This window comes from Ammospiza caudacuta, chromosome 4 (genome assembly GCF_027887145.1).
Source record: "Ammospiza caudacuta isolate bAmmCau1 chromosome 4, bAmmCau1.pri, whole genome shotgun sequence".
Classification (NCBI taxonomy): domain Eukaryota; kingdom Metazoa; phylum Chordata; class Aves; order Passeriformes; family Passerellidae; genus Ammospiza; species Ammospiza caudacuta.
The window spans coordinates 2,307,166-2,328,279 of NC_080596.1; the positions used below are offsets into that span (position 1 = coordinate 2,307,166).

At 39.4% G+C, this 21,114-nt stretch overlaps 1 protein-coding gene across 3 annotated transcripts; it reads left to right on the top strand.

Annotated features, from left to right (window-relative positions):
* Positions 1–12,306: 12,306 nt before the first annotated feature.
* On the top strand, positions 12,307–19,221 carry CBR4 (carbonyl reductase 4). Of its 3 annotated transcripts, none has more exons than XM_058803890.1 (6): positions 12,307–12,364; positions 14,228–14,461; positions 14,978–15,098; positions 15,573–15,709; positions 16,308–16,442; positions 17,807–19,221. In XM_058803890.1, exons 2-6 carry the CDS (start codon positions 14,320–14,322, stop codon positions 17,983–17,985), a joined length of 714 nt encoding a protein of 237 aa, XP_058659873.1. In that variant the 5' UTR covers positions 12,307–12,364; positions 14,228–14,319; the 3' UTR covers positions 17,986–19,221. The 3 variants fall into 3 exon arrangements, with proteins under 3 accessions (XP_058659873.1, XP_058659875.1, XP_058659874.1); XM_058803892.1 differs by having other exon boundaries at positions 12,310–12,364; positions 14,301–14,461; XM_058803891.1 differs by lacking the exon at positions 12,307–12,364 and adding an exon at positions 12,837–12,983.
* The last annotated feature ends 1,893 nt before the right edge of the window (positions 19,222–21,114 follow it).

Sequence of the window (21,114 nt, forward strand, 5' to 3'; positions counted from 1 at the left end):
ATTAGCCCACAGCTCTGTTTCTATTGAGTAATGGCTAAATCCACCAAGAAGTAGCTTTTGTCAAGTGCAGGAACTAATATGGGGGAAAACAAGAAAACCTGTACTTTGGAGCTTCTTGGACTTTATCAGATACTGCCATCCGAGGCTGGAACTCCAGCCATATACTCCAAACTGGTAGTTTGTGTGTCTGAAGATCTGTCATGTGTCTGTCTGCATGTTTTCTCTATTGCAATCCTGTCAAAAGCAACATTTTTAAGGAAATAGGTGGGTTGTGTTTTTTTTGTTTGTTTGTTTGTTTGTTTTTCCCAAGGGCACATATTAGATTCTGGTCAACATCTGGTTAATATTTGTTATTCAAAGCTTATTTCTGTCTGGCATACAGAAGACACAAATAGCCCATATTTTTGTAACTAAAAGCACTGTGGACAACTTTACAAAAGCTTATAGAGCCGGCTTATGTTGTGTTTCAGCTATATTTGGTAACACGGGAGAATGCTTTTGGAAGAGATATTAGATGCTGAAATAGTGATTCCAAATATAAACAAGGTCCCTAAGGCATTAATGTAATGTCTTGCTTATAACTTCAAATTACTTTTTTATAGCTAAAACTAGCATGTCTAGTGGCTAATTATAATGTAGCCTGATGTTATACCCAACCACCTCGTTTTCTGTCTTTTTCACATGCACCATTTAACCTCCTAGGCCTTCATTTCATAAAGGATTAAGTGCATTGGAGTATTACTAAGCAAAAAAACCCAACAAACAAACAAAACAAACAAAAAAGAGCAAGAGCTTTGCATAACAGGAGTAGATTTAAACCTGAATCTTAAATGTATGATGAGGCATTTTGCTGAATCCCAGTGGTTTTTTCTCTCTGGACTATCCTGGAAATATAATGGTGTGGTTCTCAGAAAAGAAAAAAACAGTGTTACTTACAAAGAGAAGTTACTTACGCTTTTTTTAATTCAGCAAAAAGAAATGAAATTGATATTTCAAGTCTGAAATTGATTTATTGGATACTGTAACACTTAGGATGGAAAAATACAGCACTTTGGAGAGTCTGGGTATATTTTCCATATTCTAATTGAAGATACTGTTCCATTGGATAAAAAAAAAATAATTTAAAAAAATTAAAAAATCAAACTGGAAAAAAGTGAAGCAATTTTTACCTGATCAAACAAAATGGGAATTGCAGTACTTACCCTTTTAATCTGGCCTGGCTTTGTGAAAAACAGTGTTTAGCAAGTGTTGGAGTGTTATTGAAATGGCCAGGCTGCAAAGGTCAATAACTGGCTGATTTTTGAGACAGGCCGCTGGTGCTGTCTGCACCTTGGTGGAGGACAGATTACCACCCAGTGAGTGGAAAAGGTGGGGGCATAAAAAAATCTTTGAATGAGATTCAGGATTCTTCTATGTCCACTAACTTGTGGGTGGGAGGAATAGGAACGCCTCATTTGTTTCTTTGAACCAAAGTAGGGATCTAGAAGCTTCCATTGATGCCTCAGGTTTTAGCTTTTATATTTTTCAGATTTTGTGCTGCTTCAGTGTGTAGCTCTGAGCTTCATATTAGGAGATGGTAAACCCTCTTCACAGAGTAGGTAGACAAAACAATTCCTTCTCTAGCTGAGGACCAAGAACAACAGATCCAAATCTCAGGCCCAAGAGCATAAACAATGGTGGACTGAAGAGAGAAAACAAGGATGGAACTTCATAACCTAAAGCCATAATTGGACAATTAACTCCAATATGCAAATGGACCAGAATTTATGAAGGTGTGAGACCCCGTGATTGGTTGTCCATTTCTGTGACCATTTTGGGTTCATCCTGGGTATAGCCCTGGCCAAGCTCTTGTGCTGCCCAAGGTGTATCCATTGAGGCGTTCTAAAAAAAACCTACTTTATTCTTTAACTCCATCTAGCTCTGTTCTAGGTCAGCCTTCACAAGGCATCACCATGAAAGATCTCACTTTTATATTTGGGATAAAAAATTGTAGTTTCATGCAGAATACAGAAAGAACAACAATTAGTTTGGCAAAAACTCTGCAAAGATTTCAGAGGTGAGACTGGAGTGAGATGATTATGCTGTTCCTGACTTTCCTACCTGTTATGATGGTAGCTGTGAAAACACTACTGATGGTAAAGGAGTCTGTCATTCTCAGAGAGGTTTTAAAGGAAACTGAGCTAAAAACATGAAATTCATGATTTCCAGCTTCATGAATGAGAATTTTTTGTACTCATTTAGAAAACTTCTCAACCAGTGCTGTTCATGCAGGCACTCTGCTGAAGTGCACATTAGCTGTAGAATGTCTTGCTCAGGTTTTGGGGGACTTTGTGTTTGGGTAGCAGGAAAACATATGACTGGACATTTGTAATCTACCAGGCAGCACAGACTGTATGGAATTAGTGTAACAAATGGTCTTGTTCTTTTGAACAACAAGAAGGAACATCTTCAGCTTGGTAGATTTGTGAGTCACAGAATCATAGAATAGCTTGGACTGGGAGGGATCTTAAAGAACATCTTGTTCCAACCTCCTGCCATGGCACAGATACCTTCCACTAGACCAGGTTCCTCAAAGCCCCATCCAGTCAGGCCTGAATCCCTGTAACAACTTTGGTTATATCTCAGAACAGTACGAAAAAGAAAACAGGACTACAATTTCCTCATAGTTTCACAAAATTTATGCCTGTAGGTTGCAAATTAAAAATATCCTGAAAATATTAGCTTTTGTTGCTATAAAAGCTTGATCCCTCCTGGGCTTCATTCAGTAGGCTCCATCTCTTCATTCTTGGTTGCCTCCATCAAAGGCTCAGCCAATTCCCCTAATTCAGGAATCCATGGCTGACAAAATCCCACAGCTCTGAGATTAGTTGTGTGGATTCAAAGAAACAGTTAAAGCTATGAAGGATGTTGCAACTGGATGCAGCTTTACAGCCAAAATGAGTTATAAAACATTTTGCAGAGTGCTGCTGCTAAAAATAGTTATGAGAAAATGCAGAGAGGCTGGATAAGGTCAGTAAGCACAACATTGCCCAATTCTTACAATGGAGGAAATTGACCCACCATTAGTCCACATATCATTCAGTAGATGTTGTCCTGCTGTCTTCTGGATGAGGCCTTTCTTGTTTTTCCCTGCTTATCACATTTAGTTATGTGTTGTGCTCCTCCCCTTTACTCCCTGGGCTCCCTGAAATTTCCATAGGATTTCAGCTTGTTTTTTTTCTTGCATCATTGTCATCTGGCAATGGACCAACATGTCATAAGTACAATTGCTTAGCATGTATTAATCAGATTATTTACATATATTTAACAGCTCTTGAACATAAGTGTACAGTACCAAAAAATGCCTCTGTTTTTGCAAAGCATTTGCATATGCCAGCAAATGACAGTCTGGTTGTTTTTAGTAAATTTCAGTTAATTTATTTGCAAAATTACATGAAATACAGAGTTAATGTCAAACCTGGGTTGTTTTGAGATTTTTTGAAATTAAACACTTACATCTATTTGGAAGCTCCCCCGACCATTTCTAATCTACATCCTTTTAAGTTTCCCATGAACAAAATTATTGACAGCTCCCCTAATAAAAGAGAATGTCTGTCCAGATGGTATTTTAATCCTGCATCTATCCAGCAATTCGCTTTTAGCAGGTGCAGTTCTTTCTACTCTAGGGCCTAAAGGTGCTTCCACAGAAGATGACAGTAGCTATGTAGTAGGAGATGTTTCCCTAGGGCTGAGCCAATATGAGAAGCTGACAGTCATTAGCCTCAATTAAAGATGGGAGACTTGACATTTGGAGGGGGAAGGCAAAGTGATTTGGCAAGTCTTAAAAGCAATTTGTAGCATGCCTTGTGAATCTCAGTTCATGGGGGCACTCTTTCCCTGAGGAACCCAAATATTCTATGGTGTTAGCATTCCATTCCCCTGCTAGACTTCTTTCTCCTTCTTCATTTCACTTGAAAAGTAATCTTGGACCAAAAACTCCTGGGAACAGAAGCTGTCATCTCTCTTTATTCTCTGAAATGGCTGGCATGCCCTTAGTTGAAGGAAATTAAATTGTAAACAAATCCTTTATTTCTTGTTTGTATCATCTCTAAATCCCTTTCCTTTTCCTTTCTCTTTTCCTTTCCTCCTTTTCCTTCTCTTTTCATTTTCCTTCTTTGTTTCCTTCCTTCTTGTGGGCATCATGTGATGTTAGCTTCCTTAAACACTCATATTCCAATGGATTTAATGAGTGCTTGAGAGCCAGATGGCATGCCATATTTTTTTCCAAACATTTTAAAGCACATGAGAGACAATTCATGTTGACAGGAGTGCTTCGCTGAGGTGTCTGTAAAGCAAATGTGTTACTTGTTACTATTAGAGCAGAATAATTGTTTATGAAATGCATCCTCAAATTCAACAATGATTCAATGAAGTCAACAGAAATAAACTGTGCTATGTAAACAGTGCACACTCTGCAGAGATGTTGTATAAGTGCACACTTGTATAAGACATTTATGATCTGAGTGATGCTCTCTGGTATTATGCAGTGATCGTGTCTGGAACCCAAATTCAAGTGATTCTGTATGAAAATCTCCAGTCTGTGGGCAGTGTTAGGGAAAAGACTGGAGAAAAAAAAGATTCTCCTTTTCATGTTAGCTGGAAAGAGAGATGTGTTCTTCCTTCTTTTGTCTACTAGGAAGAGAGAAAACCACAAAAGCATTATCCACATAGAAGGAAAATAGATAAAAGCAATGGACTATTCTATAGTAGTTAAGATTGGTTGAAGTTCTAGGTTCAGCTTAAAATATCATGGCTAATGACTCTTGTTCTGCAGAAAGACAGCCTGGAGTAGAAGCCAGATACCTGGTTTTGGGAAAATAGCAGAGTCTCTGATAAATGCATGGTCTTCATGTATTCATCTTTTCTGGTTTAGCAGCTACACTGTGAAAATTAGGAGGTAAGTACTAGCTTGAATACTCTCTGAACCTTTTTTTTAAAAAATGTTAAGTATGGACAAATTTACTTCATTCCTGAATTTTATTCATTATTTTTTTCAGTGCTCTATATTTCTGGCAAATATAGAGTTCCTTAAGAACTTAAACAAACAAACAAACAAAAAACCCCCACAAATAAACATTAACCAAAACTAACCAAACACAAAAAAACCCCCAAAACAAAACCCCAAACCAACAAAATAAACAATTAAACAATGGTTTTACATCCAGCAAAAAAACTTGTGTGGGGAGTGTTTCTTTTGTCAAGAAAAAAACCCATGATGTGTAGAAACTGGATAAAGAGAGGCTGGATTCTGAGTGGAAGGAGAGCTTGTCTACAGCAGGCTGGGGATAATCCACCCCTGTGATGTGCAGTATACAGTAATTCTCTATGTTCAGGATAGAAAAAGTACAGAAGATTTAGGCAAGTGAGGATAAAACTATAGAAATATATTTAAAATATACATCCAGGAATTACATATATATATGTATAATTTTTCCTGTTCTAGAAAAAAGAAATGAAACCAGGCTCCTGTATCACCCCTACAGCTGTATCAGCCTGTATTGTGTAGCTTAGAATTAGAATTTTTGTTCATCATTTTTGATGGTAAAATATATGGTAAAATACACACCATCTAGACTAATCTGAATTGCTCTTCCCCTCTTCTTCAACTCTATTTCCTACACAGTTAGTATATAGGATTAATAACAAAATTACCTTCTGGATTTTAGAGATGGTAGCTTGTGCAATCCTGGGTTTCTGCAAAACACACAATTAACTGTGTGCTGTCAGGCAGACCTTTTATGGGGAGCTCTGAAAATGTTTGACTTTAGTAAAATCTCATCATAAACTGTGCTCTTACAAATCAAAACCTAGATGAGGGATGATTAAAAAAGCCCATCTGTTGAAATAAGGTAGGTATGCATTTTATATAATCAAACATTACTTACAAGACAGCCTGGTGTGAACAATAGCTAATTTTTTCCAAGGATGCCATCTCCTGATAATTATTGAAATAAATTATCCACTGTGATAGATAAATTAAAAAATGGTGTAAGCAATCATCTGAAAATACTTCTTTTCATCTTTAATTACCTAATTCTTACCTTGTTAAGCCAGATGATTGGGTATTATTATGATTGACTACTTTATTAGAAGGACATACAAGAGTAAGGGCTTCTGTATGTCACAAGAAGATGAAGTCTTCAGCTGCTCAGTTAAGTACATGAGTGAGATGAAATGACAGCAAAATATTTTCTGCAAGAAGATGTGATACGATACCAGATTTATTTAGGACAATCTTATAGAGAAAATGGAATGTTGGGAGTTCCTTGAAAACTCTGTAGGCATTACTATATGTGATTCAGGCTGCAAAATGGTAACAAGCTGTAAAGAATATGGGTTTTGACATTTCCTTTAATACTGGTGAAGATAAAGGAGGTGAGCAGTCTGTGAGATCTGAGTGATTGTCACTAGCACTATCACAGTTGCCATTTATTATGGAGTGTGTTCAACAGTCATTGCTGGCAAGCCATCAGCTGAAGTTTTGCCAGTGAAAGTCCTTATGTTTAGGATCACAGCTATTTGCAATTATGGAGGGATGACTACTCAGTCCCTTGACTTGCTGCTTTCTGTCAGTGAGTGGATGTGCTACATTAAGTTGGTATTCCTGTACTCAGTAGATTTGTGCCTCATTAGGGCTGCCCTTGAAAACATATTCACAGTCACATATTGGATGTATGCTAAAATAGCTGAGGCTATAAAAACAGTTTGTGCTTGTGCATGTGCCTTCAGTTTCCTGCTCTAAACAGCTTTTGAACTCTTCATAAATGTTATGAATATCAAGGTAGGTATTTGGGGGAATGACTGAAGTATTTCACTTTCACGTATCTCATATCTGCTATTTTCTGGGTGTTAATTACTGTGTTTATGAAACAAAGACTTTGCTTTGCTTTGCTTTGTATAAGTCCCTCATGAGAAGGGAGGTGAAGGATCAACTCTTGTTACTTATTAACTATGTTTTTCTATTCTTCCAGAATAAGCCTTTAGCTGAATTTTCTCACCCTAATGAGTTCAGTCCAAATCACTTTGTCAAATCTTTCTGTCTTTATTCCCTCACTTCTTTATGACTTTGCCCATTTCTCCCAACATCCCACCTCCTTCCCACTCCTCAACAAAGCAAAGAGTTTACTGACTGCAAATATGAGTAGATACAGAAAATTTTCAGGAGACTGCATCACAGGACCAAAGTGGGCAATAATTTGGATTTGCCCATACCATTTGTGGAGATTGGACACCTGAGACTATGATTAGGGATGTATTATGGCAGGAAAACCTTGACACTTGCTCCACCATAACAGAAAGGAAATTTTGTCTGGTTAGACAAAACTTTTTTCTGTTAATCCTAATGTGGAGAGCAGTTTTTTGTATGTTTTGGAGTGAAAACCTTTACTGATGAATACTTCTCAAAAATACTCCCTTTTTTTTCACCAGAAATTGTAATATTAGTTAAACATAGATTTTTACAAGATAAATTAATTCCTGAAATGATTTGTTATGAATCTTCCTTTGCAGCTTATATAAATATGTACTGAATGGGAATATGGATGAGACTATGAAAGGCAAAATGGGGAAGTTAAGGATGTTCATATGTAAAATAAAAGCAAATTATGCAAGACCTTGAGTAGATGCTTATAAATGGTTTTTAGCTATTTTTAAGTGCTTTTCCCAAAACCAATTCATTTTGGGTATATTAGATATAATTAAAAGTAAATTGCCTCTAAGAGAACAGGAGGAGACTTATTTACTCTGGAATATTCAAATACTTCTGCAAAACTCTTGGATGTCATTGTACCAGACTTCCAGTGATATTCTTAATGCTTATGAAATATGCAATACACAAAAAAATAGCCTTTCTATATAAAATGGTCAGTGGAGACTGCTAGGAGTGACATGTCACTCCATGGTGTCAGCTTTGACTGTTTTTCAGATTGCCCTCTGGGAGATGCTGACTGCTCTGTGTGATGCACTTTGTAGTTTTGAAAAGCTGTCTGTCAAAGGGGTGCTGTACAGAAAGTGGTGAGTTTACTCCCTCGATGGATGAGCTGGTTATTTCTTCCTCATTCCTAGTCCTGGCCTGGGACTTAGGAGCTAAAAAGGGATACATTCTGTGGCATACAGAAGGAGTGGGATGCGTGGAGCTAAGTGAGGGATTTCAGGACATGCTGACATCCTAGATTCCATCTCTTTAGTCCAAAGTCCACTGATACACAGTGGGAGTGATCACAGTGTCTGTGATCAGACAGGACCTGTGGACAGAGGCTGAATGCGAGACAAATGTTTCCTGAACGCAGTTTTGCAGAGGTAGGTGATGTTGGGGTTGTTTTATTTTAACATTTCAGGTTCCTCGGGGCAGCACCGGAAGTGAGGTGCTCCATTTTAGCAGCAGATGAAGCAGCAATAACACAGGCTCCTCTCTGTTCCCTCCCTGGTGTGCCTGCCTGCTCACTGGGAGCAGCAGCAGTTCAGTGACCGTGCTAACTCAAACATGGGCCTCACGCTGACGTGTGAAATAATCCTGGTCCTAGTGGGAAAACCTGTTTAGCCAGGAGGATATGAAAACATTAGGTAATTTGCCAAGGTTCTGATAGCTTTGCTTTGTTCTGGGTTTTGGTGCTGTATTTTGTTTTCAGAGTTTTCACAGAGCTTTTATACTTTTCACAGAAGTACCAGAAAGAAATTTTTTAAGAGGAAGAAGTTTTCAATTTTTTGAAAATTTACCTAAACTGTATAAATCCATTTCATGTTGGCATGATAAAAGTTCACTGTTATCACACATGAACAAATATTGCAGAGATTTTCCATGGTCTAGAAAAACAAAACAGACTGCAGTGTCATAAAAAAAGATCACTTAAGTGCAAAGGTGTGGCAATTTGGACACTTAAATATCTGAACAGCTGTGGTTGGGAAAGTCTGTCAAGTGGCAAAATACTGGGAGGAGAGGGGTGGGAGAGGGGTGGTTTTTTTCTGTCATACAATAAGGCAGCTGGATTTTCCCTCAGCAGTTTATCTCAGCTTTATGTCACTTGCCTAGAAGGCTGAGGCCATATCAAAGACATTTGGGAATTGCAACATAAAACTTGTTAGCTCTTTATTTATATATTTTGTATGTGTGTATAGCATGTATATATATAAAATCAGTAACTAGACCGGATTTTTCCCAAGTTAAATGACAAGTGCATTCCTGAAGAAAGGGGAAAAAAAAGAGACAGCAGCTTCAGTGCTGAGCTGCCCAGGCAAAGTGGAAAATTATCAGGTAAAACAAGGCACCTAGTCCAGTTACACCCCCTTTTTTACTGGAAGAAATGCATGGCTGTGTGTTGACTGTGTGACCTGCCACGGAGTTATCATTTGGCCTGGAAAGAAGAAAACCTCTTAAACTCTTCCCTGGCTTAATTCTGTTCTAAGCCCATGACTCCTGTATCCCAGATACATGTCCCCATCATCAGATTTGCTTAAGCTAGGGAGGTCATCTTTAATACACCACTTGAAAAGCAAAATAGTTTCTTGAATGTTGATTTCAATTGATGCCTAATCCGCAAGGTTTTACATTTCTGGACAGTGATCATCTGGCTTGAGTGTCAAATCTTCTTGGCCCACTTTAATTTTTTGTTCTTGTTCCTCTAAACTGAAACCACTTCAGACTGCTGGCTATGACAAGCTTGTTCAGTGGTGAAAACCTGAAGTTAGTGGCCACGTTTACAGCAAGGGAGGAGACTTGAAAGCAGGTTCTCTCAGGGCTGAGTGCTCCAACCAGCAGGGGTTTGTTTCCAACAGGACTGAGCACACGTGCAGCCAGGTCTCCAGTTGCTTTGTCCCTGGCCTTACACAAAACCCATGTAATGTGGGAGGTGTTTCACAAGCAGCACAGGGGACAGAATGAAATGCTGCTGGACATTGGAGCAGCATTGCTCTTTCAAGTGTGACTCCTGGCAGAAATTTAAGTGGTTAATGATTAGACTCAAGTTCCTCCGTAAATCTTGCCTTAAATCAAAACCCAGGAGGAATTTGAAATACCTGATAGAGGGGACCTCAGTTACAGTGGCCTGTTTTGTGCTATTTTGCTCTGATTTGTTTTGCGCTTTTAGATACATCAAATATAATTTCCTGTTTGAGCTATTTTGTTTTTTCCCATGTTAATAGAGAAATTCTTACTTGAAAGCAGTATCTTGGTTGTGTGGGAGAATGACTAAAAACTTTTAGAAAGGAATAAATAACTCTCTTAAGAAGAGTATTTTTGCTTTAGGCTTGAGGAAAGACAGCTGTGTCATTTTGTACATAGTGGACAGGCTCCAAGTGTGTGTACACATGGTCACACAGACAGACATACAAGAATTATTAGCTTGTATGTTCACATTAATAGTAAGGCTGGCATAATAATGACCAGGATTGAACTAGCTGTTACAGATCTGGTCATAGATGGAACAGGTCTATCAGATCAAGTTCTTGTATCAGCTGCTGTTCCCCCAAAAGGGGAGGTAATCATTATGACACTGGTCTGTCTCTTGCGCTCCACCAGCCTTAATGGGAAATCAGTGTGAATAAACTGGCACAGCTGAACTCTGCTTAATCTGATCTCATGATTTATCCAGGCATCTGGAAAAAAAGGCTCATGTCACTTTGGCCAATGAATGAACATACATCTGGTTTTAAACACTAAGTCAATGAACAAGAATTAAACAGAATCTTGTCTGAACTTTTGAAAAGGATATTTAACTTTGTCAACTATAACACACTTTAAAACACCCACATTAAACTCATGCTTACTCTGTGTCAGCAAAATCTTAACAGCACAAGACAGATGAGTCTTTAACTTTTGTACAAGGGTAGGTCAGCTGTATGGCTCAGGACACACGTCAGAAATAAGGTAAAGTCATAATTACTTATAATTTTTTTCAGTTAACTATGAGCATCATATTGTATAAGGACAGCAGCAGGAAGATTCTATTTTCTCTGTAGTATACAACTTCACAAAACATCACTAAGGACCATTTTTTTGCACTCTGTGTTACTTTGCTTGTAAGCTTCATTTGAAGAAAAAGCTGTCCTGGTCCTTAATTATGCTGGGTACCAGAAATCTTGGTCAGAGACTATTCTGAGTCACAGTCTCATCTGTCAGTGCCTTTTCTTCTTTAACACTGGGGCCTCCAGACTTTCAGAACATGGCATGATCTGAAACATTATGTCATTATATCACAAAAATCTCATTCACTCTTTTGAAAAGAGCCACTTGCAATCTAAATATACTTGCCAAAAGAAACTAATTTTCATAATAGCTTTCCTTCAACATGTTATTTTTCTTACAGATGCTCACCTGTTTGCCAATGCCTAAATCTTGCTTTATTTTTTTTTCTATATGTAAAGAATAATCTGTGGAAGAAGAATCCCAGATGCATAGAACTAATGTTATTAAATGCTCTACAGCTCCCCTGAAACACATATAATCTGAAATTCTGAAAAACAACTTTCAAGTCAAAAGCAAGAACTGTATGTTTGCTTATAGAAACTCCAGTAGCATTTCAGCATATTACTCTGTGGAAAAGAATAACAATTAATAGTAATAATGACAATAATAATTTTTCCCAAAAAAAAAAAAAATCTGAAGCATACTCTTGTACAAAATTGTCATAGCTTTTATTAGTATTCCTCAGGGGGTAAATTTACTCAGTGTGTGTGACTTAATTAAGAGTCCACAGAAACCCCTCCAGCACATCATCGGACATGGATCATAACTGTAAATAGCATTACTGTTGTAACAGTTTTTTAATATTAGTTTAATTGCATATAATGAAGTTTGCTTTGGTTCCTGAATAGAAACTCTCACAGATGCTTCTGTATTTTGGGCTTATCTACCTTAACGTGTTTGAAATTTAACTCCTCTGCTACAGTGATACCCCATACAAAGTCCTTGCGATTTTGGGGCAAGGATACGTGAAAATGAGAGAAACAAAATCCTGATTCATCTAATTGTTTGTATCTCTATATGAAGCACATTTCTGTGCAGGAAGAGGGTAACAAGGGCAGGACTGAGAGCTTCAGCTCCAGGCCGGACGCCGTAAATTGGAGTTGCAAAGCGGCAAGCGTGAGGCGAAAGCAGAGAGGCCTCCAATGTGCCAGGCTGCTGAGGCCTGAGCCCCTCAGCGCCGGGCCGGGCCCCGTCCGGCCGCAGAGCCGCGGGAGCGCCCCGAGCCCGCAGCCCGGTGCCGGCGGCCGCTGCCCCGGCCGTGACGTCAGGCCGCTCGCCGTGACGCGTGCGCTCAGCGCGGAGCGGAACCGGCCTGCCCGGGGAGGGAACCGCGCTCCGTGAGGGAAGCGAGCCGGCGGCCGGGAGGTACCGGAGCGCACGTGGGACGCGCTCCTCGCGTTCGGCTCCCTGCCCGTGCGCCCCGCAGGCCGCGCCTGGCTCGGGGCCGGGGGGACACGCAGGGCTGGGGGGACACGCAGGGACAGCGCGGAGCGGCTGCGGGGACTCGCAGGGACGGCACGGGGCGACTCCGCCCCCACCGTGGCACCGGCGGCGCGCGGGCTCGGCTCGGTCCCGGCGTGCCCCGCTTCCCGCTGTCCGTGCCGAGGGCTCCACCTGCAGCCGGGCCCGGGCGGGAGCCCAGCTCAGCCCCACGGGCGGAGCAGGGAGGGAGGGAGGCGCCGGGCTGGGCCGGGCACGGCTGGGGGAACCCCGCTCGCCCTGGTTAAAGGTGCCCTCCTTGGGCTGGCAGCCGGGCGCTGTGGGGTGGTCCCCTCGGAGCCCCGCGTTACGTAGTTTGGCTCTGAAAGAAGAGCGAAGGTGGTAGAGGTGCCTGCGTGTGCCTGTTGCTCCAAGTATAGCTGGTTTTCCCTTCCGTTATTTATCCAGGGAGCAGCGGGGCGTGACTCCTGCTGCAGCTTTTCCCTCCCAAGTCCCAGCTCCAGGGAGCCTGTGTGGCGTTTCTGTGTTAGAGCACAAACTGTATGTATGTACTGTGTTGCAGGTCGGCCCCGCCTGTGAATGCCTGGTTAATGCACAAGGGGCTTTTCTCTGCTCTGAGAACTTGCCAGGGAAGGCAGACACGTGGGTTGGTTTCAGGCACTTGTGAATACTTAATTAGGGAAAAGGACAGACCGTCTGCTTGTTCAGACTCTGTCACAGAAGACCGAACTCATCATGCCACTGCATGAGTTGGTGGTGGCCTGGCACACTCGGTACCATGTGCTTTTCTGATCATCACTCATCCAGAAGGGTTTAATAGAGCTCAGTGAGGCCGAGGGTAAGGTCTAAGCACCGGCACACTCTTTAGTGATGTATTGAATAGCTTCCATATGTGTAGGAGTAACTGAATAGACCTGAAAGAGGATACAGGTGGAGAGTGAAACAGTGAGGGGAAGGTATGAGGAGAAATGCATAGAATTATCTAATCAGAAAGCAAATTAAGAACAAAAAGAAGTACTTGCCCACAAATAATAAAGCTCGTTGCCTCGGGATGAAGACAGTATAATTGGGTTCAAAAAGGATTTATTCAAATGTATGGAAAAAAGATTCATTGTTACTGCTTGATTCTGCCCCTGTCTCCTCAGGAAATCCCAAACCAGCTGATTGGTTTCTAGAGCTTGCAGAATAAAAGATCATTCTACAGAAGTGCTTCCTTTGTGTACTCCATTCTGAACATCAAAGCTAGCTACTTCAGAATAATTTCGTATTTCAAAAAGCTTTTTTTCTTCCTTTGAAAGCAGAAACAAAAATCCCCAGGCTAGTGGTAAAACACAGTCTGACAGTACTAAACCAGTGTAAATACAATAGTTTCAAATCATACTCAGTAACATTTGCACTGGTGGTGTCCAACACAGATACTTTGGATGGAGTGAGACCTTGAGGCCAAATGATTTCAGCACAAGAATAGTGGTTGCAAGAGCAATATAATTACAACCAGTACATCAGCTTTGAATAAGCAGCTGAACAGTACATTGTGGCCTTTAGGTACATAAATCACATAATTCATCAATTGAATAAGAGTTGCCATAACTCTAGTATTGGAATGCTAGATTATGTGTGTGATAATTTTTTTAATACTTCATAAATATTTCAGAATTAACTTTCATTTGTAGAGGTGGTGTCTAAGTTGTTCAGCTGTTTATTTTGAATAAAGAAATGAATACAAATGAACGAATAAAACCCAAATCACTAATTTTGTAACCTGCTCTTACAAACTGCTGCAAACAGGTAAAGGCTGTGAGTTGACAAGAACAGTTAATGTCTTGCTCTGCTGGACGCGAAGTTGATGGTTTACTTGCAGTTTCTGGAATGTTTTGAAGATGGGCAAGGTGTGTGCTGTTTTTGGAGGATCCCGTGGGATAGGCAGAGCTGTGGCAGAGCTCCTGGCGCAGAAGGGCTGCCGCCTGGCCATCCTTGCTAGGAACCTGGACATGGCCCAGAGCACTGCCCGTCACCTTGGCGGTACGTATGCTGCTGGGCACCCCTCACTGCTCCCTGCCTGGGGGACTCGTGGAACAACCCCTCTTGTTTAGCTAGATGGAAAGGAAAATAAAGGCTGAAGAACATTAAAAACCAGCTGTTTTGCTTTGATTCTGTTTGCACAAGAGTCGTTGAGAGAGTAGATTGCCTTTTTTATCTGCATGATGGCAATTTTAAGATGAATGGAATTGTTTGGGGTCACAATAGAGGTGGTGTGAACTGAGTCATCCTCAGCTCCTGAAGAAGCCAGAACTGAGAGCAGTCTGCTCACACTGAACTTCTCACTCCAAAAGGCAAAAAATATAAAACAAGGAATTGTCACATAACTGATGAATACTATACTTGAAAATCATCTTTATTTAATTGCCTGGGGATTAAATAGGTTCCTTAAATTATAACTAGTTCAACATCTGTTTTGCAACTGAGCTGATACATTCTGAAGGAGGTTTATGAATTAAGTACAGCTTTTACTGTGACATTATATATATTTCAATACAGCAGGACATCTGGCACTTAGCTGTGATGTATCCAGTGAACAAGAAGTCCAAAAGGCTTTTGAGGAGATGCAGAGGAATTTGGGTCCTATTAACTACTTGGTTAATGCAGCTGGGATCAACAGGTTGGTTACTCCTGACAAGACAATAGGTAATTGCAGGCAGCCCACTGTAAGGTGCTCTGGCCCTTTGTGCTTAGTAAGAGTGTTGTTAATGAGCACATCTGAAAACAATATTAAGTCCTTGCCAATATTTTGTTTCTGATGGCAGTAAAATGCTAACAGATGATATGGCTTTCACTGTAGTTTCTGCATTCTGAGTTTGCCTTCCCCTCTATTCTTTCTTCTACTTTTTCTCCCAGAATGGTCCAAAACAGTGCTTGCAAAGGAGGCTCTCTGTCTAGGAGCATGGCTAACTTTAACATGGCTAAGCATGTTTTTTGCTATGTGTAGCTCTTGCAGCATTGTCATTTTGAATGCTCAAATGTATGGAACCACATACACCCCATTAATATTCTGTCCAACAGTCTTTTTTTATGAGTAAACATGATCAGGGGGTTGTTCACTGAATTCTTTGGGGTTTTTTTGTTTGTTTGTCAGGGATCGTTTGCTACTGAGAACCAAGACTGAAGATATGATAGCCCAGATTCACACAAACCTTTTGGGAACAATGTTGACATGCAAGGCTGCTCTAAAGGTCATGATTCAGCAGCAGGGAGGTGCTATTGTCAATATAGGTAAGTTGTTTGTGTCAGCCAGTGGAGTTCTGTGTACTAGTCTTCTAGAAATGTTCAGCAGGTGTAACATATTACATTGCTTGTTGCAATTTACTTCTTTTCCTTTTATTTAGACATTCTATATTTAGCATTTCTTTATGAGTGCTTATTCTTTTGTGTAATTTCAGCAACTTCTAAATAGCTTTCTTCAGTAATAAACACCTCAGAGTTTATATTTTATTGAAAAAAACAAACTTTGCTATTCTTACCAATTCTTTCAATGCCTATATATACCAGCTGCTGGCAATTAACTAAGAATTGATAGGTTTAGTCAGTTTCTTTCTTTATTTATTTAATGTGGGCAAGGATACTTTTTTTAGAAAAGTCTTAATTTTACTTTCCTGCTGCTTGTTGGTCAACGTAGATACATGAATTATACAAAAATCATAACTAATTGGGACATTTGCTTATCCTAGCAGGCTAAAGTGCATAAAGTCATGCATATTTTACTCTTCTTGTGACCTCATTTTTCATTCCAAGTTTAAAACTAAAATGATCAAGTGAGTACAATGTTTCAAGTTACCCATTTAATCTTCTCTTTGATGTTTCTTTATTTTAGGGAGTATTGTAGGACTTAAAGGCAACTCTGGTCAGAGTGTGTATAGTGCTACCAAAGCAGGATTAGTTGGATTTTCACGCTCTCTTGCTAAAGAAGTAGCAAAAAAGCAAATTCGAGTCAACCTTGTTGCTCCAGGTTAGTTCTTGAGGAATTCCTGCATCCTTGACTGTTGCAATTCATTAAGACTGTGGATATTTCTTGCACTCTGAAAGTAACTTAAGACTAATTTCTATTATTTTCTTCAGCTTTGTAAGTAAATATTTTTAATATATTTTGTTTGTTTGTTTGAAGAATAATACATTCTTTTAGAAAACCTTCAGTCTTTTCAAGGGAACATCAAGAAATTTGGAAGAGTGAATCTACCTATTCTTCTATCCATTATTACATAATGAATGTAGTTTTTTTCCTTTGATCCTTCTTCAGAATTTGCTGTCCTTGCAGATGGAAAGATTAGATCTAATTAGAGACTGAGAGCTACCCTTTTCTCCAGCTAGAGGATGCTTGTTTGTTATTACAGTAACATGACAAACCATAAGAAAGCTGTCATAAAAGCACCTCTATCTCCCTGTAGTAAAAGGAGGAAATCCTGAAAGTTATTTCTGTGAGCAAAGGCTGTGCTTTTGTAAGATGATCTAGTTCAAGCAAACTGCCACCCTTAAGGAAAAGCCCCTTCTATATTTTCTGAATTTTTCCACCCATAACTGTGTACACTGCTGCTCACCTTCTGCTACCTCTGATGCCTTTCAGAATTCCACGTGAACCTGTTCAGCTTGTGAACTAGGCAGGAAAAATACTTTTATTCTTTAGTGAGTTGAGCAGCTCATCCACAGCCATCATAAAGGGGCAGAGTATTACAGTAGAAAGCAAAAGGGAGTCTTGCCCTTCTTGATGGCAGCTAGAAAGCAGGTAAGATCAGCTCTTTATAAAGCTGCAGCTTTTGTGTAGAGTTGTGCAGCAGTGGGAAAGCCAAATCTCAGAAAATTTGAAACTGTAAAAAAGGTCCTTCAAAAATGTCAAGAAATATTCTTCAAATGAGTGCTCTAGTAGAAACTATGCAAGAACTGCCAGAAGTTCTAAAATAGAATGCAAACACTTTAAAGTCAGAGAAGGTTTCTTGCCAGACATTTTGTGCTCATATTTTAATTGAGAACATTTTGGTGAAATGAGTATATTTTTTCTTTTAGAAAAGTGATATTAAATATAGTTTTTTGATTGAATTTTAGTTTCCCTTTCTTGTTTGATTTTGTTTGGGTTTTTTAACATTTTTTCTGCGTTTTGGTTATTGCATTATTGCTTCCAAAAACGAAAAGTATTTTATTGGTTAGATAAGAAAGTGATTTTGGCCATCAAATGATGTGGGCTGCTTTGGGAGACTTTGAAGTATGGTAGCTGGTGCTGAATCCTGGTAATAGATTTCACTTTGTAAGATTCAGTGGGAAATCCACTAGATAAATTTAGCTGAAGGTTAGGTAACTCTTCCTATATCTCTCTGCTCTTAGGCTTTATTCACACAGAGATGACAGCTCATTTGGAAGAAGATCAGTTGAAGAAAGCAATTCCCCTTGGAAGATTTGGAGAGCCTCATGAAGTTGCACAAGCTGTTGTCTTTCTTCTAGAATGCCCATATATTACAGGGAGTGTTCTGGTTGTAGATGGAGGCTTGCAGCTTATGACCTAAGTACTGTCTTGAATAAAGGACTGCTTCAATGTCATGACGGTAATATATAAATATATTCTAAATAAAGGGAGAGGGCTGGAAATCGTTTGAAGATTGATGTACATAATTGACTTGGTCTTTTTTAGTCAGAGGAGAAATTCAGCAGCAGTGAGGTACAATGTGTGTGTTTAGCTGCCTGAAGAGTCTGTTTGGTATTACAAAGTCTGTGTATGAAACAATTTGAAAAAGATCTGGTTTTGATACAGTGATAGCTTTAATAATGTGCTGATATGTTTTTAAAGCACTGAATTTTTATAAAGTCCTGTTTTCTAATTTGGGAAAGAATGAGATTTTATTTTAATTATCATGTTACACAAAGGTTAATAAAGTGCAGAGACATGTTTATTGGGTGGCAGGTATGATTGCATCAAGTTTTTCAAGTAGGGCAAAGATTGTGAACTGCATAGTTTTGCATTCTTATCAGTTAGTCCCTATAAAGTAGCAAGGAGTTTCCTTTGAGCTTTGTTTGTTTGTACCTAACGCTACAAAGCTAGGAACTTCTAGATCTTCAGCATACCTGAATTGCCTTTAGAAGCTTTAATTATATGCACTGTGTTTTTATAAAGACAAAGCCTACTCGGTTCCATTTCTGAGTGTATGTACAGCACTCACTCAGTCCAGGGGCTCTGGTGTGTGCCCACTGGAGGATTGCTACAGCACTGGAGCTGCTAATCCTGTCATACTCTCCGCTTGAGCTGCACATGCACTGCTGAACACTACAGCTGCACACCTTGCTCTGTAAGACACTGCAAGGACTCGGTACATACTTAGAACATGTATCACTTCCAGAGCATGAAGTCAAGGTGTTTTGTGTTTTGCTCTGTATTTTCATGAGCACTCAGTTCAGCTCTTAAGTTGATGATCCCTCATATGTATGTATAGTCAATAAAATGGCCATTTATTTTATTCAAAGCAGCTTTTGAAGCACAGTAATTATTCTGCTGTAAATGATTCTGAGTGTTCCTGTCTTGCTGAAAACTTACCAAATGTTTGACCTCAGGCTTTTCTATTGAGCTTGAGTAATTTTTGATAATTGATGTTTTTATTATCTCTGAAAAAAACTATGAATGTGGTTCAGGACTTTCACTTCTTAGCTCTGGTGTTCATTGCATCATGATCCAGATGTTGATTCAGCTTTTGAAATTGCTTCCCATCTTGGCACACACCACAATACAGAAAGAAGAGATCTCACTGATGATAACTGTGGCTTTAAAGTTGGAGATTTTCTTCCTTTGTGCAGCTGAGAAGTTTTGTCTTTGTGCCAGAAAACAATACATGTTCGAGCTTCTTGCAGGTATGTATTGAGAAATAATACAAGGAGTACTTGTATGATCAGGAAATTTTGCAGTTGGTTGTGCTACTCACTTTGGAATATAAAATACCATAGAAGTAATCCTTCCAGGAGTCCTTATCTTCCTGTTATCGCTGTTATGTGTCATATGTCTTTGCACCAAAAATATAATTGCTAATTATGTTTTTCCTTGATAGAAGGAGTTGGCCAGAGATGATGTGAATTTTCCCAAGGGCCCTGAAGGTGAGGAAGGACAGCTGGTACATTTTCACTAGTCAAGTAGGAATATGTCAGTGACTTGGCTGCTGCCCATACCCGCCCTTGGTCTTTTACAAACAAACCCTGTGTGACATTTCTTGACCAAAAGCCAAACCTAAGAAACTAGAAATAATTTTCTTTTAGTAAGTTCTGATCCTAATTATTATTATCCTTCTTTTGGGGGGATAAGGGAGTTGTTAAACAAGTTATCAGCAATTGAATGTTTTGTTCATATTTGCAATTAAAACCTGAAATAATTCTGTCAGAAGAATCTCAGCATGCCACACAGTAATTTCTGTAAAAAGTTCCAGTACATACTATGTTTTTATTATTGCTGTTGCCATAGGGCCAGACTGAAGTGTTGGTAGCTTTAAATCACACTTTTAAAAGGCTCCCCCCCCCCTTCTCTGAACTGGTAAATTAGAACAGAAAATTGGTTGACATGATGCTGGGTCTGTCTGGTCTGGTGTGATGTCCTGAACAGGGGACGTAGGGACTGTGCAGGGTAGGTGACAGATCAGGTGTGTATCTCCTTAGAAGACTCTGGTTCCTCCAGCAGTTTGTGACTGGGATATTTGAACCCACCAGTGTGCAGCTCTGGTTGAGGCCTGCAGGCATTAGAAACAACCCTCAAGTGCTCTCTCTGTATTGCTTTTGAATTTGTAGACTTCTTATCTTATCCTGCCTGCCTTAGTTGTTTCTGTTTCGTACTGAAGAGTCATATTTCTTTTAATTACTTGTTGCTGGAGAGCTCTTTTGTGTCTTAAATTGTCTTTGTTGAACTTTGCTTTACTCTTCCAGTTTCTCAAGGAGGGAGCACCAGGTAGAACTTCTTGCAGAATTCACTGTGGATCTATTTTAAAAAATTAAATTATTTTATGTTTTGTTTTATACTGTTTCCAAAAATTATGCCTGGGTGTTTTGCTTTTTCCTAACTGTTGCACTTGTATTTTCAGAACAGTAACTCAGTCCTGAATAATTAATGGTCAACTTGTAGCTCATTTCCATATATATGTGCAAAAGTCTGAATTTTTGTATTTTTTCAGCATGAATTGTTCTCAGATATCTACAGTGAGTTTGGTTTCCTGCTTTTAACACCTATTTCCTCGGTGAAATCATTCTGCAATTTTTTAATTCCTTAATCTCTTTATTACTTTAACTTGGTGTTACTGGAATACACTGTGGTATTCAGAAACTGCTGTCTCAGAACCCTTAGAAATAGGTTGTACTTTGCCTTCCCCTACAGAGGAACTGTGGTGCTTTCTTGGCACTGCACATCCTTAGGGGAGAGAACAACTGCTGATTCATACCCTTTGTCTTCTATCTTTAAACAATGTACTGATATGACAACTTCTTTTGGCAGCACAGCATCTTTAATAGTTTTTGGCAAGGGACTGTGTCAGATGCCTTTTAGAATTTCAAGTATGCACCATTATTAGATCTCCATATTCTCATCTCTTTTAAGTTCTTTTTAGAAGAACTCTAAAATGTTTATCAAACATGACTTTCATTTGCAAAAGCAACTCTGTATATTTATCCTG